At 46.6% G+C, this 18,736-nt stretch overlaps 1 protein-coding gene across 1 annotated transcript in view; it reads left to right on the plus strand.

The window, feature by feature from the left end:
- The window catches only part of ETFDH (electron transfer flavoprotein dehydrogenase), a 542,885-nt gene that overhangs the window by 135,956 nt on the left and 388,193 nt on the right, over positions 1 to 18,736 (plus strand). Inside the window, exon 8 of the mRNA XM_085641729.1 lies at positions 7,685 to 7,825. Within this exon, the coding sequence (XP_085497855.1) occupies positions 7,685 to 7,825 (141 nt within the window). The remainder of the gene's footprint in view (positions 1 to 7,684; positions 7,826 to 18,736) is intronic.

Genomic DNA, 18,736 nt, shown 5'->3' on the forward strand with positions numbered 1-18,736 from the left:
GGTGCTGTCTCGCATAGTAGTGTTGGTACACTCTGTGGGGGTTAGTGCCCAGGGAAGGAGGGGGGCTTCTCTCCACTCCATCGTCCCTGCTGGCTGATCTCTGAGGTTAGTGGTTTTTGGCGCTACTGACATCGCGACAGTGGGCACATTTGTGTAGCCTCCCAACCTGTCTTCCATGACAATCCAGGTCATCCTGTCACTTTTAGATGTGGGTTGTCACAGTCCAGTTGTCAAACAGCCCTATTATCGGTTAATGAATGATATTTGTAGGGCACTCCAATACTGTGGACCTTTGTGTCCTGGCACTAAAGACTGGCTGGAACATGGCTAGAAGGTTAATGGAAAATGGTTTTAAGTTTATTTCCAAATAGAGAGTAGCCAGTCTTAGAGTGAAGGTCTAGAGGCAGAGAATTCCAGAATTTGGCAGAGAGATAGGAGGAGGAGTGTCCATCAAACTACATTTTCTTGATGAGAGAGACCTACATCTGGTGAGCATAGCAAGAGCTAAGATGTCTTCAAGGCAAATAAGGAAAGATATTGGACTGAATGAAGGGCATTTTTTATGAAGCGCCCAATGGCAAAAGCGGAAAGATTTGCATAGGGAAGTTGTCGAAGTTTATAAGGGACAGGATGACAGCTGGAATGACAGTTTTAAGACACTGTTGTTAAAAGCACTGGGAGAAAGTTAACCAGGTAATGTATTCAGTAAAAGAGCGTTACCAAAAATAAATCCAGGGTTTTAGCGGAATTATAATGAACTTTAGTGGTACCTCACCCTGGTGGCGAGAGTCCATCAAGAGGGAGATCCCACAAATATGTGAATCTGAAAGTATTTGTCTTATCCAAGCTGTAAGAATTGACAGGTGAGTAAAAAACCAAATCATGTAGATAGCTGTCGTTGAAGCAAATGACTATCTGAATGTTGGTGGTGCAGAGCACGAGCCCAGAAGTCTTAATAAACTGCCAGTGAAGTGAGATAAGGATTATGTTGAACTGAAGGAAAAGCCTTGTTGTATTCTGCGCTTCAAGGTTTTAGAAGAGCAGTGAAGAGGAAATAAAAATGCTTTGGTTCAGTTGTCCAAGAAGGAAGACCACTATGCCAAGGCTTTATCACGATTGCCTAGCATTTGAAGACAGTTCAGAAGGATGGGGTGTGTGGGCTGTTGTACAGTTTCCAATACAGCACTTAAATCCAAAAGGATGACAGCTACTGTTCTCTCCATAATCCTAAACCATCCTGGGGTTGTCGATCACTGTAAGAAAGGCTGCATCAGTATCATGAAGTGGATGAAAGTTTGTTTGAGATGCATCTAAGATTCTTTTCATCAATGAAGATGGTTACCTTCTATTTCAGAACTTTTGCTGGGAAAGTACAGGGATAAATTCTCACCTGAGGATTTAAAAAGAAACTTACCAGTATTAAAGTAGTATATTACCGAATACAATTCTTAAGACCAGCTTAGCAAAGATCTGTTGTTTAAAACGAATACATATAGAAAAGGCGTTGGGTCAGCTCCCTTGAGCCATTGTGTTTCTTTGGGTCAGCCACTTCTGCACTTTCTTTAAGGTCATGTGAATACATCTTGCCCATCTCAGTAAAAGGATTTGTCTCTCAACGTCCCACACTGTTATCCTGCATCCTAGGAATTGCTTTCATCGTAGAGCATGAAATGCACTGTTTTCAGGAGCAGCAGCAGCTGACAGGGCTATCAATGAACACATAAGCCATATTGAAATGAATACCTCTCTGTTAGAAAAACACTCCCACACTGGAAGGGTGGTGGTGTTCTCCCAGACATACACTGTGGTAGCTTGGCTCGAGTGGTCAGGAATCCGGCTCCGTGCTAAGCATACGACATACCCATACAATAACCATGCGTGCATCCGTTCCAAAAACGACTCTACACCGTAAAAATTATGAAAATATCTTTCTTTATCTTCTTTTTCTCTTAGTTGCTGATTAGATGAATAAATAACAATCACAATATACAAACTTTTTAAATAGTGCAGGTCAAATAAATACTGGCTTAATGATTCAATAAATAGGGGTGATCATAAATAATGGAGGCATAAATATAAGTGCAATACATACAGGCAATTAAATATTCTGAGGCAATAAATACTGTAAACCAATAAATACAGTGAAGCAATAAATAGGTTAAATACAATAAATACAGTGCCCCTAATAAATAATTAAAAGCTGACAGTGACACTCATAGAATCAGATCACATTTGGATTCCTAAGGGCTGATTTGGCCCAGGCACAGCTTGTGGGGATGTGGAAGGCTTGAGGGTGTCTACTCCCTGGCTTGGACAAGGCTGAGGCCTAAACTGAGGTAGATCAAGGGGGGAATACCAGAGACCTGGCTCTCTCACTCTACACAACCCCTCTAAATTGGTCTCAGCTCACCCCTGGCACAGTCCAGCTGGTTCCAGCACCTCACTAACCCCTAGAGTAGTCTCTTAGGATTCCACAGGGCCTTTGGCGCCCTCTATTCCACTTACTGCCCTTTTTCTGATGTTCCGACGCCGCTGGAGTCGTGTCGACGCCGTGAGGCGGATCCGGTTCGACGTCGGCGGCCTCGGCACAATGTCAGTTCCTGACGACGCCGGTAGGCGGCTCCGGTTCGATGTCGGCGGCCTCGGCTCGATCTCGACCTCCGATTCGATGGCGTCGGGCAGTCTTTACTCGATGTCGACTTCGGGCGGCTCCGGTCCGATGGCGACCTCAGCTTCGATGACGTCGGCCGGCCTTGGCTCGATGTCGACTTCCGGCGACTCCGGAGTGCGATCCTCACTCCTGACCTCCGGTGCTCCTCTCCTCAGGTTTCCGGCGACTCCGGAGTGCGACCTCCACTCCCGACCTCCGGCACGATTCTCTCAGGTTCCGGCGACTCCGGAGTGCGATCCTCACTCCCGACCTCCGGTACACTTCACCTCGGTCTCCGGCGACTCCGGAGGGCGGACTTCACTCCCCCGTTGACACCGCTCACTCGACCTTGGTTAACTTCCACCTCGACCTCTGGTACACCTCACGTCCTCCGTCGGCGCCCTCTCACGATCTCTGGCGGCTCTGGGCACGACGTCTGCTTCTCCAGTCAGCGCCGCTTCTCCACCTCAGGCTCCAGGTCTCCAGGCTACTCGACGTCCGGCTCCAGGGAAACCAGTATCCAGGTCAGGATCTTGCTTTCTTGACTTCTAAGGCCTGTTCCTGCTGTCCAGGTCCTTAAGATGGTTTTTCTTGCTTCTTCCCACACAGGGCTCCAGGCTGGGCTCAGTCAGTAGGGACTAGTATCACGGGTGGGTTTATGGACCCCACTCCAGGCACAAGTTTCCACCCCTGCTGCCTCACTCCTTCCTCCTTCAGGTTTCTGCTGCTCACTCTTCACCAGTCAGGTGCCAACTGCCAGCTCCAACTGCCAACTCTCTGTCTTAGCTTCCCAACATTCTAAACCGCCTCCAACGGTCACAGGGTTCTGGAATGTTCTGGAAGGTGCTGGTAAGTTCCAGTGGATGCTGGTGATGTCACAGGTGGCCACCATTTTGTGCTCCAGGCCCTCAGACAGAAGTTTCAGGGGTAGCTAAAATGGCTCCCTGAATCTGCAGCAACACGAAAAACGAAAACAAATGAGGGAAAAAGGGCCAAGTCCTACATAACCCCCTTCCAGCCAAAAGCCAGGGTAGACCGATCAATGCCTTGATGGTCTTCCCTGCTTGGGGCGAGAAAAGGTGGACGCAGGCCCGCAACGGCAGGAGCACCCGCAAGTTCTCCTCCGCTCTGGAACCCAATGGTTCCCTAATGAACCTCCCTGGACCAACAAAACCACCCCACTGGGGCTCCCTAGCTAGTTGTGGCCAGGACCGGCCCCTGGGCCGTCCAGATGTCTCTGGCCCGGGTGATCTCGCGGAGTGGGGGGCAGTAGCCCCAGGCCTGTAGTGCCCGTTGACCACTCCGGTCCTCCTCCTTGCAGTCCTAAACTGCCTCTGGTCCTTCCTCCTGGGGTTCACACCCTTAGGCTGACCAGCCTTCAGGGGCGAGGCTCTCCTCCCCCTAACTCTCCTTCTGGGGTTCCTCACCCTACCCTGCGAGGCACCCTCAGACCAACACTTCCTCCTCAGTCTAGGGCCTTGACCCCTCAACTGATCCTTCAACCTAGGGTCTAAACCCTTAGGCTGAGTCGGTGCCCGAGGCGAGACCTTCCTCCCTCTGCACCCACTTCCAGATTTCAGCACCCTCCTAACGGGAAAAGTACCCCTGGAAGTCAATTTCGGGGGGAACCCGGTTAACAGAGGCCCCACCCGCCAGGTCAGGCAACCCCTGAGCCTGGCATCCCAGCCCAGGACCTAAACCCTGAAACTGGGCCAACCCCAGAACCTCAGGCGCGCTGGTTACAGTCGCCCTGGGTCCTCCTGACACTAGGGGCTCCCCTGCACTGGAGGGCACATCGGGACAGCCTAGGCTCCCAACCTGGGGCTCCCTTGCGGAACTCTCCAGGCCCTGAGACTTCGGTTGGGGCACCTCGGGACACCTCCCCGTCTCACGCCTTCCTACAGATAGGTCGTGAGGCCCTACAACCCTCTCTCCCTGGGACCTAGCTGGGCTATCTGCCACTTCTCGCACCTCGCTGGGTTGGGAGATCCCTGCACTACCCCCTTCAGGTTCCCACCCCAATGCCTCCTCAGACACCCTGGTGATGTCATCCTGGGGTAAATAAACTTCTAGCTCCTGTGGAGCTTCCGGTATGCTGCCACCAGTGTCCTCGCTGGACACACTCATCTGGAGGGCACGCAGCTCCAACTCCTTCATCCGAAGCTCGTGCGCCATCCTTCTCTCCTCCATCTCTTTCTCCAGCCTTGCTAAGTCCCATGTGAGCTGTCTTTTCTCCCTCCGGTCTGTTAACTCCACTTCAGACAAGCCACCGCTAGAGGCACTGCTGCCCTTCCTGGAAAGTGTCCTGGGCCCCGCTGACAGGTTCCCCACCTCCGGTTGGTACAAACCAGCTCCCTCACTGTCGGGCTCTCTATTCCTGTCCTCCTCCTCAGCCTTGCTTTCTCGGCGTGCCTCCCCCCAAGCCCTTAAGCTGGTTTGGAGTGCACCCTTCTTTGCTCCTGGGGGACAATACACCCCCTCCCGCTGGCAAAACTCCCTGAGTTGGGCCACAGTGTACGTTTCTAAATTCTCCAGTACAAACTCCATCTTGCCCACTCAGGTCAGAGGACAGTTATTTGCAGTAACAATGCAGGGGGGTACCTTTAATAATACCTCCTCCCACCACCAGAGTAAATTTGGAAAAAACAAAAACCCACAATTAGGAAGGCCGCTTTGAGAAAACTCCCGGTGTAGGCCTATGGACTACCCACAGTTATTGTTGAGTATACGTAGGCACAGCTCAATCCCACCACTGAACACCAATTATGTTAGAAAAACACTCCCACACTGGAAGGGTGGTGGTGTTCTCCCAGACATACACTGTGGTAGCTTGGCTCGAGTGGTCAGGAATCAGGCTCCGTGCTAAGCATACGACATACCCATACAATAACCATGCGTGCATCCGTTCCAAAAACGACTCTACACCGTAAAAATTATGAAAATATCTTTCTTTATCTTCTTTTTCTCTTAGTTGCTGATTAGATGAATAAATAACAATCACAATATACAAACTTTTTAAATAGTGCAGGTCAAATAAATACTGGCTTAATGATTCAATAAATAGGGGTGATCATAAATAATGGAGGCATAAATAGAAGTGCAATACATACAGGCAATTAAATATTCTGAGGCAATAAATACTGTAAACCAATAAATACAGTGAAGCAATAAATAGGTTAAATACAATAAATACAGTGCCCCTAATAAATAATTAAAAGCTGACAGTGACACTCATAGAATCAGATCACATTTGGATTCCTAAGGGCTGATTTGGCCCAGGCACAGCTTGTGGGGATGTGGAAGGCTTGAGGGTGTCTACTCCCTGGCTTGGACAAGGCTGAGGCCTAAACTGAGGTAGATCAAGGGGGGAATACCAGAGACCTGGCTCTCTCACTCTACACAACCCCTCTAAATTAGTCTCAGCTCACCCCTGGCACAGTCCAGCTGGTTCCAGCACCTCTCTAACCCCTAGAGTAGTCTCTTAGGATTCCACAGGGCCTTTGGCGCCCTCTATTCCACTTACTGCCCTTTTTCTGATGTTCCGACGCCGCTGGAGTCGTGTCGACGCCGTGAGGCGGATCCGGTTCGACGTCGGCGGCCTCGGCACAATGTCAGTTCCTGACGACGCCGGTAGGCGGCTCCGGTTCGATGTCGGCGGCCTCGGCTCGATCTCGACCTCCGATTGGATGGCGTCGGGCAGTCTTTACTCGATGTCGACTTCGGGCGTCTCCGGTCCGATGGCGACCTCAGCTTCGATGACGTCGGCCGGCCTTGGCTCGATGTCGACTTCCGGCGACTCCGGAGTGCGATCCTCACTCCCGACCTCCGGTGCTCCTCTCCTCAGGTTTCCGGCGACTCCGGAGTGCGACCTCCACTCCCGACCTCCGGCACGATTCTCTCAGGTTCCGGCGACTCCGGAGTGCGATCCTCACTCCCGACCTCCGGTACACTTCACCTCGGTCTCCGGCGACTCCGGAGGGCGGACTTCACTCCCCCGTTGACACCGCTCACTCGACCTTGGTTAACTTCCACCTCGACCTCTGGTACACCTCACGTCCTCCGTCGGCGCCCTCTCACGATCTCTGGCGGCTCTGGGCACGACGTCTGCTTCTCCAGTCAGCGCTGCTTCTCCACCTCAGGCTCCAGGTCTCCAGGCTACTCGACGTCCGGCTCCAGGGAAACCAGTATCCAGGTCAGGATCTTGCTTTCTTGACTTCTAAGGCCTGTTCCTGCTGTCCAGGTCCTTAAGATGGTTTTTCTTGCTTCTTCCCACACAGGGCTCCAGGCTGGGCTCAGTCAGTAGGGACTAGTATCACGGGTGGGTTTATGGACCCCACTCGAGGCACAAGTTTCCACCCCTGCTGCCTCACTCCTTCCTCCTTCAGGTTTCTGCTGCTCACTCTTCACCAGTCAGGTGCCAACTGCCAGCTCCAACTGCCAACTCTCTGTCTTAGCTTCCCAACATTCTAAACCGCCTCCAACGGTCACAGGGTTCTGGAAGGTGCTGGTAAGTTCCAGTGGATGCTGGTGATGTCACAGGTGGCCACCATTTTGTGCTCCAGGCCCTCAGACAGAAGTTTCAGGGGTAGCTAAAATGGCTCCCTGAATCTGCAGCAACACGAAAAACGAAAACAAATGAGGGAAAAAGGGCCAAGTCCTACACTCTCTCAGAAAAGTAACACATTCGGAGTGATAACATTTTTAACCTTGAGCTAAAATAGTATGCAAATGCAGTATCATATTTGGGGGCGTTATTTTTCAACTAAATATTTTTTGTGCGCAAAAGAATACTAAATAAAAAAAGAATATGGGGGATTAAAAAGTAGGACGTGACATAAAGCATGTTGCACAGAGACAAAATGCAAATAGAGCACATTTGTGTATGCCTGCGTTTGCATGTGTTACCTTAGAGCCAAACTTATTGGGCTTGCCCGTGTGTGTTTATTTTATTTGGTTGCCATCTTTTTTAATGCTGGTACTAAGAAAATAAGTGCTGTTTGTTGCCAAATACTTATGGATGTTGGTCTTTCACAGCTGTGGATTATTGATGAGAAGAAATGGAGCCCAGGCCTGGTTGAGCACACTGTTGGATGGCCACTGGATAGACACACATACGGTGGATCTTTTGTGTATCATCTAAATGAGGGCGAACCATTAGTTGCAGTTGGATTTGTGGTATGTTATCAATAAAAAGCTATATTACTTTCCTAAATCACAGTGTTGTTCACCTTTCAGTGCGGAGGTTCTCCATAAAGGTAATTTATTGTGTATTCTCATTTTTGAACCAGTATGTATTTCAAATCATAAACATTAACCAACATAATGGATTAGTTCCCCAAAATTTGGAAGAAGTACAGAATCCTCAGATAAAGAGCTACACATTGGGAGATTAGACAATAAGCTTAAATGTTATTACAGATCACAACATTTCTAACAATATTTGCAAACACAGTGGCCTTCATTAGTTAATTGTGCATTTTGTGCCACTTTGTGTTAAGTCTGTTCTACTGCGTGGTACAGACAACCCATTAGGTAGTGTGAAGCATTTAATAGTGGAGTATCCCAGCAGTGGGAAAGCCCAAATGACAGGCGATTTCACTGGTAACTGGCAGCAGGCGTGCACGTGGATTTTGCCATATTTGAATAGGACCATCCCTGTTCTAATACAGCCAAGCATCATTTACAGCAGAGTTGTAAAGTCTATTCAGCATTATGTACCCTTCTGTGTCAGGTCAGATACTGCCTACCCTGGTCTACATGTGTAGTACTAGTGGCAGACAACAGCAGGTGTCTCCAAATACTGCATTGCTTCTGTTGTTGCCAGAGGGATCCCATCCACCCCTGAAAAGGGGGACACAAAGACCAGCTCTGCACAATCCTCTCCCACTCCCACTAGCGTGATTTTGGCCTAGCTGTCCAATGGATAATTGGGCATAAATTAACATGCAGGAAACTGTATTCTTTATTCCATTAGTCTAGGCAGAAAGGATTCCTTTCTGTATTGCCTTTCAGACTTTAAATGTCTGCCTGGCAGATGAGAAAACACAAACATCCTCTCAGGGAGACCAGGTGTGTTTGCTTTCATGGGAAAGGATAAGATTCAGATTGTCCCCGAAAGCTGGGAATTACATTGATTGAATGTGTTTTTCTTGAGTTGTTGAATTTCTTTTCAGGACTTTACCATTTCAACTGGTTTTTCAAACCCCTATCTAATCTGTAATGTATTGAATGTTTTCTTCATTATTTCAATCATCACAGATGTATGTTGTAAAATGATCTGCAGTTCCTTACTTATTAAAGCTAGACACACCTGTTATACTATTATCTTTGCAGGAAGTAACCCAGCACAGTAATGACTTGATACCGTAGCATTTTTGAAGATTGTTGAATTTTTAATTCATATTTTTTATCTATCCAGATTGATTGCTCACTCATAGATAAATTGACTGCTTTATTCTGTTTGTAATGCTTTAACTAAACTAGTTGCTGCTTAATGTAGCCTGAAGCAGTCATATTATTTCTCTCTGATATAGTTTCTGGTGACAAAAAATGGAGTTCACAGCTTCAGATAATGAAGAACAGCATCTGCTTTTTTTTTCCCCCCCTTTTATCTTGAATATATTTCTGTAGTTCAGAACTTGTTTTATACCTCAAAAGAGATCAACAAAACATCTTTTTGTGGAAAGTTTTTGAATATTCATCAAGAAGTGTCGGTTATTACCAAACAAACAAATCCAGTGCCTATGGAAACCCAGTCCTAACTAGAACTACACAAAAGTGGCCTCCACTGTGTAATTAATATATATTCACTGAAAGAAACAAAGGTTAAAGGGACGATATAGTTAGATGAAAATTTCAGTTAAAACATACCGTTCTAATTCATTGGAGAACCCCCCCGTATTCCTGCACACACAGGGTGGTATCAACGGTTATGGCACATGCTAGGTAAGGAAAACATGTATCTTACCCTGGCTGGCAGCGGTTCCTCCTTTAGCGAACGATGGCATCCGTTCCTCTCACTGCTTGCGCAAGAATTTCGGGAGCTTTCCTGCCCGAGATTCTTGCGCTTTTTACACCTAACGACGCCGGAGCTCCCCACGTAGGCTGACGCGCCTGCAAGACCGATAGCCTGTTGGGCACAACGCTATATTGCTGGTATGGACCGGGAGAGGGTCGGGGGTGGCTCTCTCTATGTTTCCTTTCTTCTTCCGTTTTCATTTCTTTGGGTGGTGGGTGGGATAGTAATTGTTTATCGTTGATTTTGGATAAAATAATGCACTGATCAGTATTGCTGATGGGCCAGTGTGGCCCGATATTTGCAATCTTGCTTTTTTGCTGTGTTCAATAAAAGAATTAAACCATAAAACAAACCGTTCTAAACTAACAAAACTACTGAAATTCACTAGTTACAGTTACCTCTAGTAACTATGACTCGTGCCCTAAAGTAACGATAACTCAAACCCTTCCATGTCCTGTTTTGACATCAATTGTCATTTCGGATGTTGCAGTGATGTTATCAATTATGTCATAGCACGTCATAAGTGATGTATGTAAGGTAATTAGCAGTGCATGGCCAGACACTGTGCCCAAACCCCCACTGGCGCCCGACCCTCCCACCCCACGAGAACCTTACACCTGCAAGCACAATTCCCTTTAACCTTTGTTTTTTCTTTTTTTTCTTTTTATTCAGTTCATGGTATACAAATTATCTTATACAAAAATAGATACACTCAAAAAAATAAATAAGTTATCAGCATTTGATTATTACAGTATACATTGATATACATTTAATAAAGAATAAGCAGCAGAAGAACAGATGAAATAAAGCAGCATCATAGAGCAGTGCAACAGCTAGTACATTAATTAATTAATTAAGAGAGGCCATACACCCAAACTATATTACAGAAGAGGGTGAGAATTCTCAATCTCTCATATAATCTATTACTAACCCCCAAATTTCCTTACCAAGCTTTTGTTTGCTTAGGCCTTTCACGGCATAGAGGCTATATTCTAGATAAAATATATTAAAAAATCTGGCACGCCATTGCTCAAACATTGGCGCCTCTTTTTGGAGCCACATAGAGGCAATACATAACCTAGCAATAGCCGTAACTAAAAAAATTAAGTAACGTATTTTATATCTTGGGTGTGTACATATAATTTCTGTATCCATCCCTACTAACATGTCAGTGACTGATAGTTGAACAGCTACCCCTGATATTTCCTGTAGAAACCGTTCAATATGCAAAAAGAGGGTGTCTAATTCTCTACAGGTATAAAAAATGTGGACAATATCTGCAGCTTCACTACCACACCGAAAACATTTTCCATCATTTAAACTGCCCCATTTGGCAATTCTAACTGGCGTGTAGTAGAGGTTAAACATTGTCTTATAATATTGTGTTCTCAGGTTAGCAGACACAAAAACCCTTGCCGCAACATTGATATAGGCTTCAAGGTTAATACCTGTTTTCCCCAGCCTAGTATCCCAAAGCAAATTATGCTTGCCCAGATCGTCCACTTGGGTCTGTTGGAGGATATTATATAGCATACCGATACGAGTCCTCTTCCTTATCCCTTCTACTAAAGGATTAGGTTCAATTATCCCTCCCTTTTTGAATAGGAAATCCCGAACTTGACCACCCTATCCCAAAAAACAGACGGGAGTAGCGAAGATGCTGCTGTTGGTGTATAATACGAGATTTTTGTAATCTTGTACTGTTTCCTTACAATTCTCCATATTTTTAATACTGCCATTAAAACTTTAAATCTTGTCCTCTTATAGTAGTTTAATTCAAGGGATATAAAAAGACGCTTATTGGCCTCGATGCCTAACAAAATTTGAAGTATTGATGGATATTCCGCAGTGTTTGCCACCTCTTCCCCAGTTAGTAATATTCGCATATGTTGAAGCATACAGGCGTAGTAGTACAATGTAAAATCAGGGACCGCCCATTCTCCTCTTTCTCGAGATAGCGTCATAAACCGCATAGCTCTGCGGGCTTTCCCCTGTGCCCATAAAAATCTAGCACAAATTGACTGTAGCTTTTGTAGTTGTATACGAGTAATCTCAAGTGGAGCTGCTCGTAAAAAATAGAGAACTTTTGGTAAAATCACCATTTTTAAGATGTTACAACGGCCAACCAGAGAAAGATGTAGACACTCACAGCGATCTAATTGTTCTTTAGTCGCCCTCACAATGCCAGCCCAGTTAACATCAACCATTGATTTTAGACAGGTCCGTAACTTAATCCCCAGATAAGTTACTTCTGTCATATTTCTTGGGTCGTTACAATTTGGTTGATTTAAACTCAAAATTTGTGTTTTGGATATATTTAACTTATATCCAGAAGCAGTACCGTAATTTAGGGCAAGATTTTCGATTACCTGTATTGCTGCCATAGGGTTCGATGTAACAACCGCTATATCGTCGGCATAAGCAAGCACTCTGCAGGATTCGAGCCCACAAACCATAGAGTCAATTCTCGGAGTACGTTCAAGCATATTTAAAAAAGTGTCTATATATAAAGAGAATAGCAGGGGTGAACAGGGACAGCCCTGACGCGTGCCTCTGGAAATCGAGATCGTGTCTGACTCGTTTCCCGCAATGCAGATCTTTGCCGTTGGGTCTTGATACAGCACGTGGATGGCATTAATAAAGTCTGGGTTCAGGCCCACATGCAGAAGGGCTGCCCAAAGAAAATCCCATGCCACCCGGTCAAATGCCTTCTCTGCATCGAGAAGGATGAGGCCGAATTCAGCATGTTTTACATTAGCCCAGTCAATCATTGTAAGTACACGATTGATGTGATTAGTGGTCCCCCGACCTGGTATAAATCCGTGTTGTCTGACAGATACCAAGGATATAATGACCTTCGCGAGTCTATCGGCCAAAATTTTGGCATATATTTTGCCATCAACATTAACCAACGATATAGGCCGGTAGGAACCAGGAAGAGTTGGAGGTTTACCCTTTTTCCTAAAGATGATTATATTTGCTTCCTTCCAGGAAGGCGGAGGAGCACCCTTATGTGCCTGAAGTATGGTAGCAAGTAAATCAGCTTTAATTTCAGTGAAGAATGTCTTGTAAAATTCTAAAGGTATTTTGTCTGGCCCTGCGGCTTAACCAGAGGCTAAATTGTTAATTGCCCCTTCTAATTCATCGATAGTAATGGGCATATCCAAAGTGGCTGCAGCAGGGGGGTTTAGCTTTGCTACGATGCTGTCCCGTAAAAGCATCTCCCCATTAATATCAGGGGCCTCCCCTGTGTAAAGTTTACTGTAGTAGTCATGGAATACTTCAAGGATCTCTTTAGGTGTTTCCCTTGCTATACCCTGTGCATCTATTATTGTGTCAATACGCTGCGCTCTCTCCTTAGCTCGTAGTCTCTGTGCGAGACAATGCCCCACCTTTTCACCGTACTCATAGCTATTTTCACGCTTAAGCTTATATTTGGCTGCTATATCCTTACTCCATTGGAGATTAACTTTGGCCTTACACCTAGCCACCTCCATCTGCAATGGATCTATCATTGTTTTCAAGCTTATCCCATGTGCTAAATTTACCTCCGCATTAACCAGATTTGAATACAGTACCTGCATAGCCTGCTTTATCCCTTTTTGTCTATATAGCCCAAAGCTGAGGGTCTCACCCCGTACTCCCGCTTTAAACGAGTTCCAGACCATCCCACAGGGGGCAGAGTTGCGATTAATAATCAGGAATTGCTTTATCCATTCCCTCATGTGGTTTACAAATAGCTCTTCTATCAACATTTTCCGATCAAAAGTAAAAGTCTTGGGTTTAACATCAATTTTGGCTGCAGGTGTATTCAGTATTAGAGGTCCGTGATCTGAGGTAATTCATGGTGCTATCGAAATTGATGCCCGGCGTAGCAACTCTGGGGAGAGAATAAAGTAATCTAATCTAACCAGCTTATGATGCGCGTAAGAATAAAATGTGCACCCAGGCTCTGATCCACGGAGTGTCCCCCAGGCATCGACCAGACCGTGATCCAACATCAGACTAGACAGAGCCTTAAATACTCTAGGTTTCCTTCCCCCATATTGCGTTCCACCAGCCCGTAGGCCTTGTGACTCTATATGTATGTTGAGGTCTCCACATATAATCAAAGGAGTGGGCCATAAGACCAATTCCACATTTCGTGTAACCAATACTTCAGCCTCATCAAAATTAGACCCATAGATTGAACACACAGTATATATCTGGGCACAAATTATTACTGTTGTGATAGCCCATCTGCCATGTTTATCCTCCATCATTCTACCTGTTCCCTGTACTGTGGAATTGGCCAAAATTGCTACCCCCCTATTTGTCGTAGATTGCTGAGTGCATACTAAAACGGAGAGCCCAATCTCAGTTATCAGATGCTTCCTCCCCCAGGGAATATGTGTTTCCTGGATACATAGCAGATCGGGATGTAACATCCGTATTTCAGCAGCTACTCGCCGACGTTTATCACGATTATTGAGACCACACACATTAAACGAGCATATGCGTAAGCCAGTCATTCCATACCTAGTTACTGTTGCTGCCATAATTGTTCCAAAACCTCAAATACTTTAATCTCCATAAATTATTTTGGTTTATCTCCTATCTCATCCTTGTTATCAAACATTTGTACATCTTTAAATTGTATACTATTTGCTTCACTCTATTCCTACCATGAACTTTTTAATACATTTTCTGCCCCCCCACAAACCCCCCTTGAACCCACCCAGAGTGCCACCCCTCCACCACAAGGCTTCAGCCGAAGCCCTGACCCTCCCCCTCCCTCCTTCCCCCAAAACGAGGCTTTGGGACACAGTCCCGGCGATGGATTGAGATCCGGCTTCCTCACCCAACTCCCGGCTGCAAAGCAGCAATCATAGTGAATACCATTAACTTCTCACATGCTCAGATACACAGGAAGCCGTGCTGTTTGTAACTTTTTCTTTGATAACATTTTTAAGAGAGAAAAAAAAAGGAAAAAAATTTATAATAAAATAAAACAGCCATCACTTAAAGTGAATGTAGGTGCGCTTTTGCTACCACTTCTGAAGTGAAATATCGTACCTGATCCTTATTAACCACTTTCAATTTTGCTGGGTTTAATAAAAATGCCTGTGCACCTTTGTTCCTGAATGGAGTGATAAGTTGCCGTAACTGCCATCTAGCCTCAACTGTGAGTGGACAATAATCTGGTCGGACAAAGAATTCAATACCTTTGCCTATCTTTTTACGATCAGGGCGAGCTAGATCATAATGAGCCTCCCTCGCTAAAAAGTTGCTGACAAAGATTCAAATTGCTCTAGGACGTGTATTGCTAGACCCTGGTCTAGATCTGGGGGTAAAAGGAAACCTGTGGGCCCTCTGTATTTCTGACTTCCATTTCCAATGTGTTAGCGTTGGAAAAGCTTCTGTAAATAATTCAATAATAAATTGCCGCACATCTGTCCCTTCAGCCCCCTCAGGAATGTCAATAACGCGTAAGTTGTTCCGGCGTAGTCGATTTTCCAAATCCGTTAATTTCCAGAGCGTGTCGTCTTTTGTTGCTTGTAGGGACTCAGTAGTGGCCTTTTGGGCAACCAGTTCATCCTCTAAAGATGAAATGCGTGCTTCAGCTTCTGAAAAGCCAGTAGTAAATTCAGTACAAGATTTTTCAATTCTTCTAACAGAGTTTTGCAATTTACGATAGGCACCTTGCATACGCTGACCCTCAGTTCTAGTTTCTTCCCTATGGGCGTGAATACTCTGATATATATCCGCTAATGATATATTTTCAAAATTGCCCGTACTGCTCCCAGGCACATATGTAGAAAGACAGTCTTCAGCCACAGCACCACTTACTCCAAGTTGTGTAGTGAAAGAATAATCCCAGTGTAAGCTTTTAGTTACATCGCTCCTTGGAGAGTGAGGGCTAGACCCCCTCTCTCTCCCATCTTTCTTCCGTACTGTTTGAGGGCTCCTTTTATTTGACTGACTTTCCCCTGATTTCTCCAACACTCGGCCACGTTTCCCCTGTGTACTCGCATTGTCTGAAAGCTCAGGCTCTCCCTCCGATGCGTCAGAGGTATCAGAAAGTGAAAAAAAAGTCCCCAGAATCAACATCTTTAACTACATCCCAGGTATTGAAGCTGGCAGTTTCTGGTAGGTTAGATACAGACTCTCGACGGTGATCAGTTATGTTCATCTGTGCTGTGGTATTTTCCTGCACCGATTGCTGGGATCAGCTAGAGGATCCGCTGGGATTGCTATTAAAGTCGGAATGATCATTAGTGAAGTAGATAACATCTCTGGGTTCAAAGTATTGCCAATTATATCCTCTGTTGAACCCTGTCGCAAAGATACATTGCTACCCCCCGCCGCTGTTTCCAACTGCAAGGAGCCCTTTTGTAAATTATCAAGGCTAGGTTGTTTAGAGTCAATGTTTTTTTGGGGTTTAGATTTGCTGGCCGAGAATATAGTAGGTACCGTTCTTTTCCCCCCTGCCGGATTTCTTTTATCCACTACAAGCAGTTCTTTTATCTTTACCTGTCCGCGGCCCACTGCTCCAGGTGTACTCTCACCAATACCGGTCCCGCCGTCTCCTGTGTCTGCGGGACCACGGGTTCTACCGCGCACAGCCCTCAGCGGCATCCTGCCAGTGATCCGGTCAGCTCCGCCTCCGAAATGGAGCAGCCTCGCGGGACGCCAAGCAAGTGCGTAGAGTCGCCGAAAGATCGCCGGGGGGGGGGGTAGCCATTCCGTCTGGCGTTACTGCAGCAAGGCTTAAGCTAGTATCTCGCCAACGCCGCTCTGCAACCAGGAGCCGGAGGAGCTGTGATCTCGCCGCCATCTTGCCTCAACCTTTGTTTTTTCAGTGAATTGCAAAAGTTTTTTAATGTAAAGTAAGACATAATTATAATTACTAACTATAGCGTTACTTTAACCTTATTGTTATTTCATTGAATTTCTATGTTTTTGCTTCACTTAAAGTAAGATGGCCATCAAGGCACATTGTTGGGTGCAGGGCTTGACCAGGCCCTGCGCCCAACCCCTTGTTGATACCCTGCCCTTATCTGGCACCCAACCCCCATAAGTGCCCTACCCATTGCAGCACACGGCCAACAGCTGTGTGTGGCGTAGGGTTGGGCATATGGCTTGGCATATGGCCAGGCACTGCGTCCAACCCCCAGCCTTAGGCTCACAGGCCTTCGACTCGCTGGATGTTACAATTTAAAGGTTATTTTAAGTAAGGCAGTCTTACTGACTTTGTGAAAGGGTCAGGACACCAAAATATAAAAAGTGTGTCTGTTGACTTTATCAAGGGGCCAGCATATGAACATATATGGAGCATACTTATTGTCTTTGTCAAAAACTCACCAATTATTATATTCAAATGCATATTTCATTAATTCACGCATTGCAATGTTTAATAAAAGTGGTTGTCTTAAAAAGTGTATAATATAGTCTTAGCAACAAAAAAAATAGCTGATCTTTAAGTCGTTTTTGAACATTTTCGAGGCCACAAAATGCAGCCATAAAAACGACCACAAGGGGGCCCTGCACTCCAGCTTGGAGTGCTTTAAAAAATATGGTAAGCTCTCCTTGAGTCATGTATTTAGTGACCCAGGAGAATTACTGTTTTTTTTTTTTTTTTAAATGTTGCTGTGCGGTGGGGGGTCCTGCTGCACTTCTTGCAGCCCCCCTCCCCCACATCATTAAAAAAAAATGCTTAGTGGTGCCCCTGTCCCTTATAGGTACACAAACGGGATCCCAAAAATCGAAATGGTAAGCCCTCGCAGGGTATTATGGGGCGATCCATGATTTTATTTTTTTGGTGCCCACCTGGGACACCCACATCTATTATTTTTGGTGGGTTCTGCGGGGGACCCCAGAGCCCCAGCAGCCCCACCAACTTTGCTGGTGGGTTCTGGCCACTTTTTAAATTTTTGATAGGTGCCCACCCAGGGCAGCCATAAACCAGCTTTTATTGGGGGCTATGGGGGGGAGCTCCATGGCCCTGCATCCCTTGCTAGCTCTCCTGGCCATTTTTGGTGGGTCCCCCTGGGCCCTGCATCCCCTGCTAGCTCCCTGGCTCTGGCCATTTTCGGTGGCTGACCCTGTGCCCACCCTGGGCACCCACAAGCCAGCTTTTAATTGGGGGCGGCGGGGGGGGGAGCTCTAGGACCTCTCCGCCCAAGCTGTCTTACCGGTCAGCACCTCACTGTGTGCTGGCGGGAGTAGGCTCAATGACTTTGCTCCCGCCGGGACGGAAGAAGCATTTTACACTGCTCCCGCATAGGCAGGAGCACAGTTGTGTTCCTTGCCCGGGATAGTGCGGGCAGGGTATGCTATCACTATCCCAGGCAGGGAACACCAGGGTCAGCCAGCAAGCTAGTGCTGCTGCCGACCACAGATACGATTCTGCCCTCCTGCTGCTGAGCTGAGTTCGAGCAGGGGAAGGTAGAACTATAGGCTTCCTGTCACAGAAAGTTGTGACTACCTCCCAGACAGTGTTTCCGGCTGGGGTGGGGCAGCTTTCCAGCACCACCAGACTGCTTTGAAGTGCACATTTGGTGCCCTCCTTGCATACTCCGGTTTGAGCTGGTTCAAGAACCCTTGGTTTCCACTCTGTCGTGAAAATGGACAAAGGACAGGAGAGGGGAGTATCCTCCCTCTGTCCAGCCCCTTCTTTGGGAGGGACCCCCAAGTCGTTCCAACCCTTTCCCTAGGGTATTTAAGGGCTCCCTCCGTCCTTAGATTCATTGTGAAACGAGACTCACCTCTGAAACCAAGACGCGCTTCGACCTTCTGGATACTTGGACTTCGTTGGACTTCGACTGGAACCAAGACTGCATCAAGGAAGACTCCTGCTGCTCCTGGTCTCGCTGTTCTTCAAGTCATCTGTGTCTGTGCTTCATCCATGTTACCCAGAAGGCCTGTGGGCATCAAGGACATCCAAAGTAATCTCCCTTGGAGTGAAGGAGTTACTCCCCTGCATCTGTAGGCACTGCAACAAAGCTGACTGGTCTGCTGCTCCTGTCGTCCTACAGACTTCCCAAGGCCCAGCAACACAGGTGGTAGTTCTGCAGCTTTCTAGGGGC

The sequence above is a fragment of the Triturus cristatus genome, chromosome 2_2 (assembly GCF_964204655.1).
Source record: "Triturus cristatus chromosome 2_2, aTriCri1.1, whole genome shotgun sequence".
NCBI classification, from domain to species: domain Eukaryota; kingdom Metazoa; phylum Chordata; class Amphibia; order Caudata; family Salamandridae; genus Triturus; species Triturus cristatus.